General features: G+C 34.3%; 1 protein-coding gene across 6 annotated transcripts in view; it reads left to right on the forward strand.

Annotated features, from left to right (window-relative positions):
• The window catches only part of APLF (aprataxin and PNKP like factor), a 91,980-nt gene that overhangs the window by 7,150 nt on the left and 72,644 nt on the right, over positions 1-12,186 (forward strand). For all 6 annotated transcript variants that reach the window (XR_003682486.2, XM_007126724.4, XM_055089215.1 and 3 more), the window contains exon 2: positions 7,746-7,817. Coding sequence is in view for 5 of the 6 variants with exons in the window: in XM_007126724.4 (XP_007126786.2) it covers positions 7,746-7,817 (72 nt within the window). In the remaining variant the exon portion in view is untranslated. The remainder of the gene's footprint in view (positions 1-7,745; positions 7,818-12,186) is intronic.

The following is a 12,186-nucleotide window of genomic DNA, read 5'->3' on the forward strand; positions in this document are numbered from 1 at the left end:
TATTGAGCTGCGTGAGTTGCTTGTATGTTTTGGAGATTAATCCTTTGTCAGTTGCTTCATTTGCAAATATTTTCTCCCATTCTGAGGGTTGTCTTTGGGTCTTGTTTATGGTTTCCTTTGCTTTGCAAAAGCTTTTAAGTTCCATTAGGTCCCATTTGTTTATTTTTGCTTTTATTTCCATTTCTTTAGGAGGTGGGTCAAAAAGCATCTTGCTGTGATTTTCAGGTCTTAATTTTAGATTTTGCTTACTTGCCACACAATATAAGTTTGGAGAAAGAATTTTATGGAAATTATGCCTAAAATAGATCCCATGCTTCTTTAGGTTTAGGCATTTTCTCATAATACAGGCTTAAATCCCATAGCAGATGATTTTCTATTTTTCTCTACTATGAAAGTTTGAATTTGTCCATTGTTGATAGAGCAAACCAGATAATCTTATGTGATAGCACTGTAAATTATAAAGTATTGTACAAGAAAATTTTTATTATCTTAGCTGTAGTTTGTTATGTAGCTTATTCTGAAAATAACAAATTTTTCCTCTTCTTTGTTTTTCTATTTATAGGAACCAGGCTAAATGGGAACACTGAATTCATGAGATATATTATTCCTGTCTGTGATATTCAGAAATTTCTCTAGGAAAACATTGTCAGAAAAATTAACTGATGTTGGTTTTTCAGTAAATATTATATATGGACAAAAATGAAATGAAAGGTCCAGTAGCTTTTCTACTTTTACTTTATTCAGGTTTGTTTTTTACTTTTAGGATTTTGGACATAGTAAACAAATAGGTCAGAGACCTTGGTTCAAAATATCTAAACATTTCTGCTGATAGCGTAAGAAAATCTTCATTTTGTTTGACTTCAGTAAATGCAAAAAATAAATATTTGGCAAACAAATCACAAACAGTTCTTTTATGTTTTCATGTCTTTTCTTCTACCACAAACTCCATGTCTTAAAAATGGAGAAAACTTGTACATGTGTCATAATACATGAAATATCCAATTCAAAACCAGAAAATCAAAGATAAGGGATCCACATTGTATTAATACAAAAGTCATATAAAAACAGAGATCCCTGTCCCCATTCAAGACACAGTCTGAAGAATTCAAGTAAAAAGGGTTTTTTCTATAGTATCTGAAGAAAACTTACTGTTATTTTAGCTAACAACAGATAGGAGTGATTTCAGTGTAATTTAATAATTTCAGTGTAATTCTTCAGCCTGTGTATCCTTCAGAATTTCTTTTCTAAGCTCCTGCTGTATGCTGTGCAGTTCTTTTAATATTAAATGTTCTTGTATTTGAATGCTTAATTTAGTTAGCTTTTCTGTTTTCTGATACTCCTTCTCTCACTGGCTGAGCATAAACGAATTTGCTATTAGCGTCCAGTATCAATGATAACAGTTGTTAGAGTAGTGTGTGTTAATCATAATTGCTTCGGCTGCAGGTAACAGAAATGTGACAAACAGCAGCTTAATCGAATTAATTTTTCTTCTGTGACAGAATCTTGGGCAGTCGATCCAGGGCCGGTGCAGCTGCTCAAGGAACAGGCTTTTCTGTGCTTCTCCGTGGTCATCCTTTGCGTATGGCTTTCGCATCTGTACTCATAAGATGGCTGCTGTACCTTGAGGTGTTACACATAAGCAGGAAGAAAAAGAGAATGGCAGAGGGAAAAAGGTGCAGGCCAGTTGAGCCTGTTCCTTTTTATCAGGAAGACACTAATCTTACCAGAATCTCCACTATATTTTGAAATGTAGTCTTATTGTTTTGTTAGGTATGGTGAGGCCAATGGACCAGGAGATGATTAATGTTGAAAAACTAATTACTCATAGTTCCGGAGAGAAGTAAGGACACACCATGCCACACAGGGCCACACAAGGTTGGTGGAAGGCAGAGAGAGCTAGGGGAACTGCAGGAAAGCCTTTATTGTGGTTCTCTTTGGAGTGAATGGGCAATGCAGGGTAAACAGAGGATGATCTAGTTTGAATAATTTTATGGGGCTCTGGGCGTTAGGGGCCACCCCTACTTGTCTGATGCCTAGTCCTAGGGTGGTTAAGGCAGTGTAAGGACTAGGTAAAGCCATCATTGGGGGTGTGGCTTTGGATGGGTTCGTTTGCATTTGAAAGGTGCACTTGAGGGGTGAGTCATTTACTGTTCCTTGGAATCAGTAACCCTGGGAGGGATAGTCTTTCCCTAGTCAGCAATGTCTTAGCTATCAAAGCATCAGATACAGAAACTAGAAAACATGGTTACTACACACTCTTTCTTGTATGCTTGGCTAGAATTGTGTCTCGGCCATCCATAGCTATGAGGAATTCTAGGCATTTGGATGTTTTTAACTGGGTGCATTGTTACTCTAAACAAAATTGAAGTAATAGTAGTATGAAAGAAGAAATGAATAGATATTGATTAAGCAGCTAGTAGCATCTGGTACACAGTGTCATGTGTGAAGAATTAGCATCTAAAAAGTATAGGTGTAGTTTAAATCATGAGTTACAAATTCACGTGCCTGCAGAGGTTAGGTATGCAATAAAGAGCGAAGAGGGCTAAGTGGAAGATTATAGGGAGTGCTGGGCACTCTGGGGAGGTGGAGGGTACATACACTCTTCAAAGTAAAAATTAAAAAAAGATACTGTCTGAGTGATTTGTGGTGTGTTGGCTACCAGTTTGTGGTGCTTAGTCTAAATCAAAGAAATATTTTAAAACAGCATATAGAAATGTAGAAAATAGAAAGACCATATATAAAATAGAGGGTTATTAATTTCACTGGAACAGGTATAAATTAAATCACACTTCAATTATCATGTTATTTAGCAATTGTGTACACTACATTTTCCATTACCTGATGATAACCCTTTTAGTACCGACCAAAAATGTACCAACATTTTTGAAATTTTAACTATTTTTGCCTCAACTTTTCATTTTGAAAGATTGCAGACCTGCAGAAAAGTTGAAAGACTAGTACAACTAACACCTATGTATGCTTAACTTAGGTTAGTTAATGGTTAACATTTTGTCACATTTACTTTTTCTTTATCTCTCATAGGTATAAATACATATATATATACTTTTTTTTTCCCCTCTTTCTCCTGAACTCATTTGAAAGTACATTGCATGCGTTATGGCACTTCATCCCTAAATATGCCAACATGTATCACCTAAAAACAAGGACATTTCTATATACATTATGTATGTAAGTTATATAAATTATACTCAAGAAATTTGTAATTGTGCAGTAAATTTTAATATTCCATATTCAGTTTTACCCAACTTTCAAATAATGCCCTTTTCAGCATTAAAAAAATTTAGGATCCAATCAAATATATATTATCTTCTTTAATCTAGAGCTGTCTTTCATGGCATTAATGCTTTTAGCAGTCCAGGCCAGTTGTTTCATAGAATGCCCAGAATTTTGTCTGACTGTATCCACATAATTAGATTTAGGTTAAACACTTTGGGCAAGAACATTCCATCGGTGATATGAACTCAGAGCAGCACTTCAGGAGGCCCAGGTCTCTCTCTCTTTGTCCTGTTGTTGGTGGTTATAAATGTGATCACTTGTGGAAGGTGGTGTCTATCAGACTTCTCCAGAGAAGATACTATTCTTTTTGTGAGTAATCTGTGAGTGATGCTTTGAGACTTCAGGAGTATTCTGCTTCCCATCAAGCTTTCACCTGAAAATTAACATCCCTTGATACTTTACTGAGTCAATTAATGTTAGTAGTTACAAAATTGTGATTTCCTCATTCCATCATTTCTTCTATGTTAGCTGTCATTCTTTTATAAAGAAAGGCTTTTTCTCCCAGCCCTGACCCCAGCCCCTTTCTTGAGTTCAGTATGAACTCATGGATTATTTTGTATTGAGTGTGTTATATTCCATTATTGTTATTATTCATATTGATGCCCAAATTATTTTCAATTTTGCTGGATCTCTGAACTCTAGGATGTGGGATGCATTTTCAGCATTTCCCACTCAAGGGGTGATTTTTTTGTGGTTCTCGCTCCCTGTCTCCTCTCTTCCTCCGAATTGCCACTTAAATTCTGTTCCAGCATAGATCCTGAAGCTTCATGCATTTGGCATTTCTTTCCCCTCTTACATGTAAATTAAAGTTAGTGGTAATCTGTCTTCCTGGTTGTGCTTTAGATGTGGAAAATAGGTGGTTTTATTTGCTGTATTTGTTGATCTCTGATTTTTTGGAGGATGTGTGGTGTGATTAGAAGTCAGGTGACTACAGTTATTTGGTAGGACACTGGAATTCCTCTATTTTAACTACTTTTATGGTTTTCTAGGATGCGAAATGTCTGACTTTCAAATGAAGTTTTTGTTTAAACCTGGTGACTCTTGGTAATCAGTAAGTTAACTCAGATAAGCCTTTAGTACTTTTACAAGGATGTTATGCCATTCGTCCCACTCCCAGGAGTCTCTAGCCAGTGTACTCCTTTGAGTCTTTATGTTTCTTTATTTTTCTACAGCCTTTTTCTTTCCACCTGCAGACCAACATCATTGTTAATGCACTGACTACTAAACCCTATGCACTTTATTATCTGCTGTGAATAGACAACCGGGAATTCAGATAACTCATCTCATTAGACTTGGGTGTGATCTTAGAATAAACAGGACCACGTGAAAGCCTGAAGGCTTCTTGGAGCTTTATTTAGGGCTTGAGTTTTCTTAGAATGTCTGTTTGCTTAATAAATAACCATTCTTCCTTATTTCCAGTTTTTTAGTATGTTTTAGTTTAGACAGTCAAGCTGATGTTAAATCATCTAAAAATGATATTTTACATAATGATAATGAGGGAAGCAATACAGTACCAGGAGCAAAGATGTCTTTAGAATCACAAATCCTGGTCCTGCTGCTTATTGGCTGTGTAACTTTAAGTAGTTTAAGTAGTTGCTTAACTTCTTTGCACTTCATTTCTCACCTGAAAAATAAAGATAGTAGTATCTTCCACAGGTTTTGTGAAGATGAAAAAAGATATATGTGATAAATATAGAACAGTGCCTTGGTCTTGATAAATAATTGCCATTACAGTTAGTATGTTAATAAGAATGTATGAATATTTACTCTGCACAAGGAGCAGTGATTGCTGTTACATAAAGCAGGTTATCAGATCTTTAGGATCTGTTTGTGACCTTAACGTGCTTCTTACCATCCACATCCTGAAATTCAAATAAGCTTTAATGATGATTTGTTAAATCTCTAAACTTTCCATTGAAAAAGCATAAATTATTATTTTGTAACTTATTGTTTAGAGGTGTGGTTTAAAAGGGAGAGGTATAGCTAAATGCCTGAATGATGTTAATTTCAAAGACTCTTTAAAACACTTTTGTGGCTACTATAGAAATGCACAGTTTGTGATGAAATTACATTGTTGTAGAAACATGTGTCCACTAGAGGTCACATTATACTTTTATATTATTGCTTCCTGCAAAAATATGGTTTGAAAAAGAAAGAAACCCAAGCTGGACTATTACAGGAACCATCCTTATATGTCATGGTTTTATATTGGACAGTTTCTTACTCTGTTGCTTAGAAAATCAATTTGTATTATTGAAGTTAACAATGAGATATTACTCTCCAAGTTATAAATAAAAACTTCTTACTCCTCACCACAGAATAATTTGCAGTTCTTTAAACTACTTCTGAATGATTACGTTTAGGCGTAGAGTAATATATGACTGTTTTTCTCAGGTATTTATTTTTGTTAATAAGTATGGATTTGGAGTCCTACCTGCTTGAAGAGTGACCTACACAATCAACTTAAATTCTCTGGACTTTCAGCTTCCAAATATGTAAAATGTGAATAATAGCTATGACAGTATTAGGGTGAAGCTCAATATTTAAGTGAAAGTTCTATGCAAATGATAAAATCTGTGCAAATGGTAAAGTGGATTATTAGATAACTGCCGTTTTGGGCCCACTAAGGCACATTATCGGAAGAATATAGGAACCTCCAAATTTCTATCCTCTCTTTTCTGATTGACTATGCTACTAGTTTATATTTAATTTTCTGAAATAGCCATTGTGACTAATAGTGGATATATTTTAAATAGGCTTCCTTTAAGATACTTTATTTTATACTTTCCCCTCTGCTTGGGCATTTTCCACACATGACAACCATTTTTAACGTACGCACAACATTCCAGCCGGCGCTTGTAACCCCACCGTTCACCAATTATACATAGCGCAGTTACTGCTGCAATGATCAGCTTACAGTTTCCCTACTTTTCAATTATTTCAGGATAAATGCCCAGAAATGGAACTTGTGAATTAAACTAGATCCAGAGTATTTCTGTGCCTCTTGATACAAACTGCCAAGCTGCTATTAATAAAAGACTTATCTAAAAAAAAAAAAAAAAAAAAAAGATACTTTATTTTAGAAAATGTTCTAAAAATCAACTGTAGCTGTGTGGAATATTCACTATGTGGAATTTATTCCACTGCGATGCTTGATGTTACTGTTTTTATATAGTCACAGCCTTAAGTGTGGAATTAGTCGTTGGCTAAAAAAATGAGTACTGATTCCTGGAAGTTTCATATTTTTGCAAGTTTTTGCAGAACTAATGGGCTTACTTGAATTTAGGCTTTACTACAGTCTGCTTTTACTGATAATTTTGGTCCTGATGTGGATAAGGTCAGAGATGAAGTGATAGATATTAAGGTAATGAAGAGATAGGCTGGATAATTATGGTGCTAAGTAAAATTGGTGATTAAAATGTTTTCATTACATAAAGTTACAAATTACAAAGGTAATCTTAACTGTTCTGTTAATAGCCATGCAGGCAAGGCTTGATTGGCAATTTCAACATTGAAAGTGCAAGCGATTTTTTTTTTTAATTGTGGAGAGGGGAGATAGAAAGTGCAGAAGTGAAGGTTGCAATTTATTTTATTATTTTTTTAAAAATATTTATTTATTTATTTGGTTGCACCCGGTCTTAGTTGCGGCAGGCAGGCTCCTTAGTTGTGGCATGTGAACTCTTAGTTGCGGCATGTATATGGGATCTAGTTCCCTGACCAGGGATTGAACCCAGACCCCCTGCATTGGGAGTGTGGAGTCTTATCCACTGCGCCACCAGGGAAGTCCCCAATTTTTAAACTTTGGTGTGCAGAAGTGATTGTGGGAATAAGTAGAACAGTGTTGGCTCAAAACAGGAAGCAAATATATATTTTAAAATGTTTTCTTCACTGTAAATACTTGGTTTTCACTGCTCTCTCTCCTACCTTCCTGTTCTCTTAACTACTGCTAATGGCCCTGAACTCAAATGCAGGTCTGCCTGACCTGGGTCTGCTTGACCCCAAAGCTTGTAGTCTTACCTTTTACATTTACCAGACTGCTGCTTTTTGAGACCTTCTGTCATTATAGCATACTATATCTTATCTGTATTTGGATTGCTTCCTGATAAGTACATATTATATAGATTTTTTTCTCATTTTATGAATTTTACTGATAAGAATCCCCACTAAATGTCTGTCTTGAATGGAAACCATCATGAAAGGTTTTGGGATCTGATAGTTTCCAACCTTGAGTCTCTGCTTCACTGTTTATTTTTCTGTGACTTTGGGCAGGTCCCTTAATCTCTGAGTTGTTTGTTCAGTGAGGACAGTCATTTCAATATACAGTTGTTGAATGAATAATAGATTTCATATCTAGCCTACTGATTTCAGAAACATTGCTGTGGGGTTTGTTGTTGTTGTTTTTTAGGGAGGTGGCTGTGTTTGAAATTTTAATTTTTTTTCTCCTGTAGATAACAGATAAGAGAGTGTCCAGAAGACATGCCATTCTTGAAGTGGTGGGTGGTCAGCTTCGAATCAAACCGGTAAATATGTTATTAATGATTTATTTTAACATTTTCTCTCTCAAGTGTTTCCGGCTCCTGATTGGAGGGGCTTATTTTTAAGGTTATGAAAATAGGGAATTAATGTCGGAATATATTTTTCTTATTGCCAGACGATAATTGGGAGATAAAGATCTAAACTATTTAAGCTACTTTTTTTTCCCCATGGGGCAGTGCTACATTTATGTAGTTAGAATCTTAATGAAAGGTGACTACCAGTTCATGTGTACATTATGATTTTGTTCATGAGTAGGTATTACAAATAAGATTCTATACGAAAGTCCATAACTGTGTAATGGTTGGCCTTTGGGGGGACGGGTTAGCAACCAAAGTCACTTAAGTGTTATAGGCTTGTTTCAATAGATTTCTGTACCTAGAGTATTTTCCAAATTGGCTTAATAGAGTTGCTTAATTGGAGTCATGTCTATACTTGGATGAAAAGTATTCAGGTGTATTTTGAACTTCTGTGACTATTTAAAAGAGTATCGATAATATAAAATAAATATACTTAAAGGTGATTTTATTAATGGAAAATTCTTTCTTCAGGTTAAACTTTATCCCTTATGAAGTGGGTCAGTTTTCTGTATGGGTGTTTAACAATGTTCAATCAAAGAAGACACCTTTTAGAAAACATTCTTTGCCTTGCTTGGTCTTTAATTAGGTTGTGTTGATATAAGTCAACAAGTGTCTTTTGAGCACCAAACTGTGGTAGATATAAAATTAGAAGTTAGAGCAAAAATTCCATGTTAGATTATAGACTTTTAAAACTAAAATTTGGGATGGTAACATTTTATTTAAATTATACCTTTGTTTATATTTATCTGTTAAATATTGTTTAGTATAATTTTATGAACTTTTAGTATGCGACCTTATACACATGGGGAAAAGGTAAGTGTTTTTACCCTTTTCTTGGTACTATTATTTTTGACAACTTAGAATGTCTAATTCTACATAGTCAGCAAGTTGTTAAATGAAAAATAGAACTCAGGTTCTTTGAACCCTCTGCAGTATTTTTATTTTTTATCACATTTTCCAAGTCAGGATTCTTTTGCCATGTTCTCTTCTTTAAAAATTCTTGAAGTTAAAACTAATTGTTTCAACTTCACAAGACGTTTTAGTGCCTTCAGTTGAGTAGAACTTTAGAATTGAAAGCAATCTTAGATTCAGGCTTTTGTATGCGGGAATTTGATTTGGGCCAGAGCTGGCATTGCATATCAATGGAGAAGATAACTTTTTATCAGTAAATGGTACTGGGACGGTTTGTTGTTTGTTTGGGCAAAAAAATAAAAAAAATAATTAGACCCCTACCTCAAACTATACACAAAAATCAATTCCAGATAGATTAATGTGAAAGGCAAAACTGTAAAACTGTTCGAAGATAACGTAGGATAAAACCTTCATGACCTTAGAGTAGGGAAAGGTTTTAAAATAAGATATAAAAAGCAGAAACTGTAAAAGAAAGATTGAAAAAAAGCCAGTTACATTAAAGTGAAGAACCTTTGCTGATCAAAAGACACTATAATGAAAATGAAAAATACAACAGGGAGAAGATACTTAAAACACATATAATTGACAAAGGAATGATATCCAAAATTTATAGCAAATGTTTTCAGTCAATGAGAAGAAGATAATCCAATAGAAAAATGGGCTGAAGATTTGAGTGGCACATTGCAGAAGTGGAAACCTGACTGGCTAGTAAACATGAAAAGCAGGTACTCAGCCTTCTTATTAGATGGAGAAATAAATGAAACCACAATGAGATATGATTCCTCACCCAACAGATTGGCAAAAATGAAAAGTCTAACAATTTCAAGTGTTGGGGGAGTGGTAGAACAAGTGGAATAGTTATGAGCTGTGGGTGGGAGCTTGGATGGTGCAGCCACTTTGGAAAATAGCTTGACACTATTTCCTAAAGATGAAGGCTTGTATTCCCTGCAGGCAGACCTCACGCACACACAGGTACCAATAGATATGTACAAGAGCCTGAAGAGCAAAATTGTTTATATGATAGCAAAACATTAGAAGCAACATAAATTTCCACCAACAGTAAAATCAATAAATATATTGTGATATATTCATTTAATGAAATGTAGTACAACAGTGAAGATACATTACTCTGAAAGCTGAAAAAGCATGGATTAAAATCAGGAACATAATACTGAATGATGAAAGCAAGCATTGGACGAATATTTACAGTGTGGCTTCATTTATGTAAGATTAAAAATCCTACAAAGTAAACAATATATTCAGGGTCATAAACATAGGTGGTGAAACCATAAAGAAAATCAAGGAAGTGATAAACACAAAAATCAGGATAATTACATCTGAGGAAACTGAGAAGAGAGTGGTTAGGTAAAGACTCACTGGGAACATCAAAGGTAATGGTAATATTCTTAAACTGGGTGGTGGGTCCACACATAATATCTTACATGTATTATGTCTCTAAAAAATTATTATGGAATATTTATAACATGAAAAAAGGGTAAAGAATAGTACAGTATGTTGCAGTTATTTCTGTAATGCCAAACTACCAAACATTGGAAGACATAAAAAATGTTTTTTTAAGGAAATGTGCAGTTCTAGTACTAGAATTTGGTTGCTCTTTTAGAAAAATATTTAATTGGGTTTTGAATTTTATTCCAGGAATTATGAAATTCACTTTATATTAGTTGAAGGAAAGCTGCTTCTTTGACTTAGTGATATACGTATGAGTTCTTTGCTTTATGTAATGCTTGATTTCTTGTTTATGTTAATATAGTTTCAATAAAATACCCATCCCCTTGAAATAGATTTATTTATTTAATCAGCATCTTATTGTAGCTGCACCTTCAAGGTGCAATTTAGAGAAGTTTAGAGGAATTCTAACACTGACTTTGTTAATGGAAGTTTAAGATTTGAAATAATGAGTATGAGATGGACAAATAACTTCCAATTTATTCATTTTATCATAATGTGTGCTAAATATCACTTATTCTCTGTTCTAGTCAATCACAAATTATTTGATCTGCTAAAGCAAATTATATATACAACTGTAATAAAGTGTTGAGAAAGAAGTTTTAGTTTAAAAAACTTTGTAAAATTATATAAATAAACATAGCAGATATTTTGTTTTGATGATCCCTTCTGTATGCTGTATACTCCACTTTATGTTTAAGTAATTAAATCTTTTTTTGCTTCCCCTCAAATTAGAAATCTAAGTAAATAAAAAAGTAGCTTTGACAATGATAGATGAATGCAATTAGGGCAGTAACTAATTTGGACTTTTAAATTGGATGAATATGTCTTTTTTTCCTGCTCTAATATTTCCCTTTAGAAAAGGCTCTAGCTCTTAGCAGTTCTTGGAAATAGTGCATGAGGAGATAATATTAGCTCATGAGGAGATGATGTTAGCTTTTTTGTTTGTTGTTTAAATTTAATGTACAGTCTGGTATCAGCAGGGAGAAAATGCATTCTAAAGGCAAAATGATGATGTTCTTTGTAAATGACTGTATCACCAGTGGTTAGTTATGTCATCAGGGTGAATTCATAGCTGTCAATGCTTTTATTTCATTTTAATAAAAACTTACTCTTTGGTTCTTGGATGTTTGAGAGAGTAGTTCTATAACTGTGTATAAATTGCAAAAGATATGTATTTTTTGCCATTTGGTATTGATTCTCAAAATATGCAGCTTTGGGTGAGTGTATCTTTTCTGTTGCACAATGAAATTTCTGAGTCGTGATTGTTTTGCTTCCCATGAAATTATGGTGCACTTGTAAAAGAGCTATAAAATACTAAAATAGCTTTTCCACAACTCATTTTGTTTTTTAAAAAAAATGCTTTCCAAATTAAAAAAACACGAAATAACAAGAGCTCTTTTTTTCGGTACACATCAATCTTTGTTTAATATTTAATGGTAATTCCAAGAGAAAGCTGTAGAAAATTGCTTTGTATTTTAGTTCTAGTCCTTCAGGTATAATGCATCCTTTGCACCATTTCTTTTTTTGTTTCTTTTTTTAACATCTTTATTGGAGTATAATTGCTTTACAATGGTGTGTTGGTTTCTGCTATATAACAAAGTGAATCAATTATACATATGTCCTCATATTTCTTCCCTCTTGCATCTCCCTCCCTCTCAGCCAACCTATCCCACCCCTCTAGGTGGTCACAAAACACTGAGCTGATCTCCCTGTGCTATGCAGCTGCTTCCCACTAGCTATCTATTTTACGTTTGGTAGTGTATAAATGTCCATGCCACACTCTCACTTTGTCCTAGCTTACCCTTCCCCCTCCCTGTATCCTCACGTCCATTCTTTAGTAGGTCTGCATCTTTATTCCCGTCTTGCCCCTAGGTTCTTCTGACCATTTTTTTTT

Source organism: Physeter macrocephalus, chromosome 12 (genome assembly GCF_002837175.3).
Source record: "Physeter macrocephalus isolate SW-GA chromosome 12, ASM283717v5, whole genome shotgun sequence".
NCBI lineage: Eukaryota > Metazoa > Chordata > Mammalia > Artiodactyla > Physeteridae > Physeter > Physeter macrocephalus.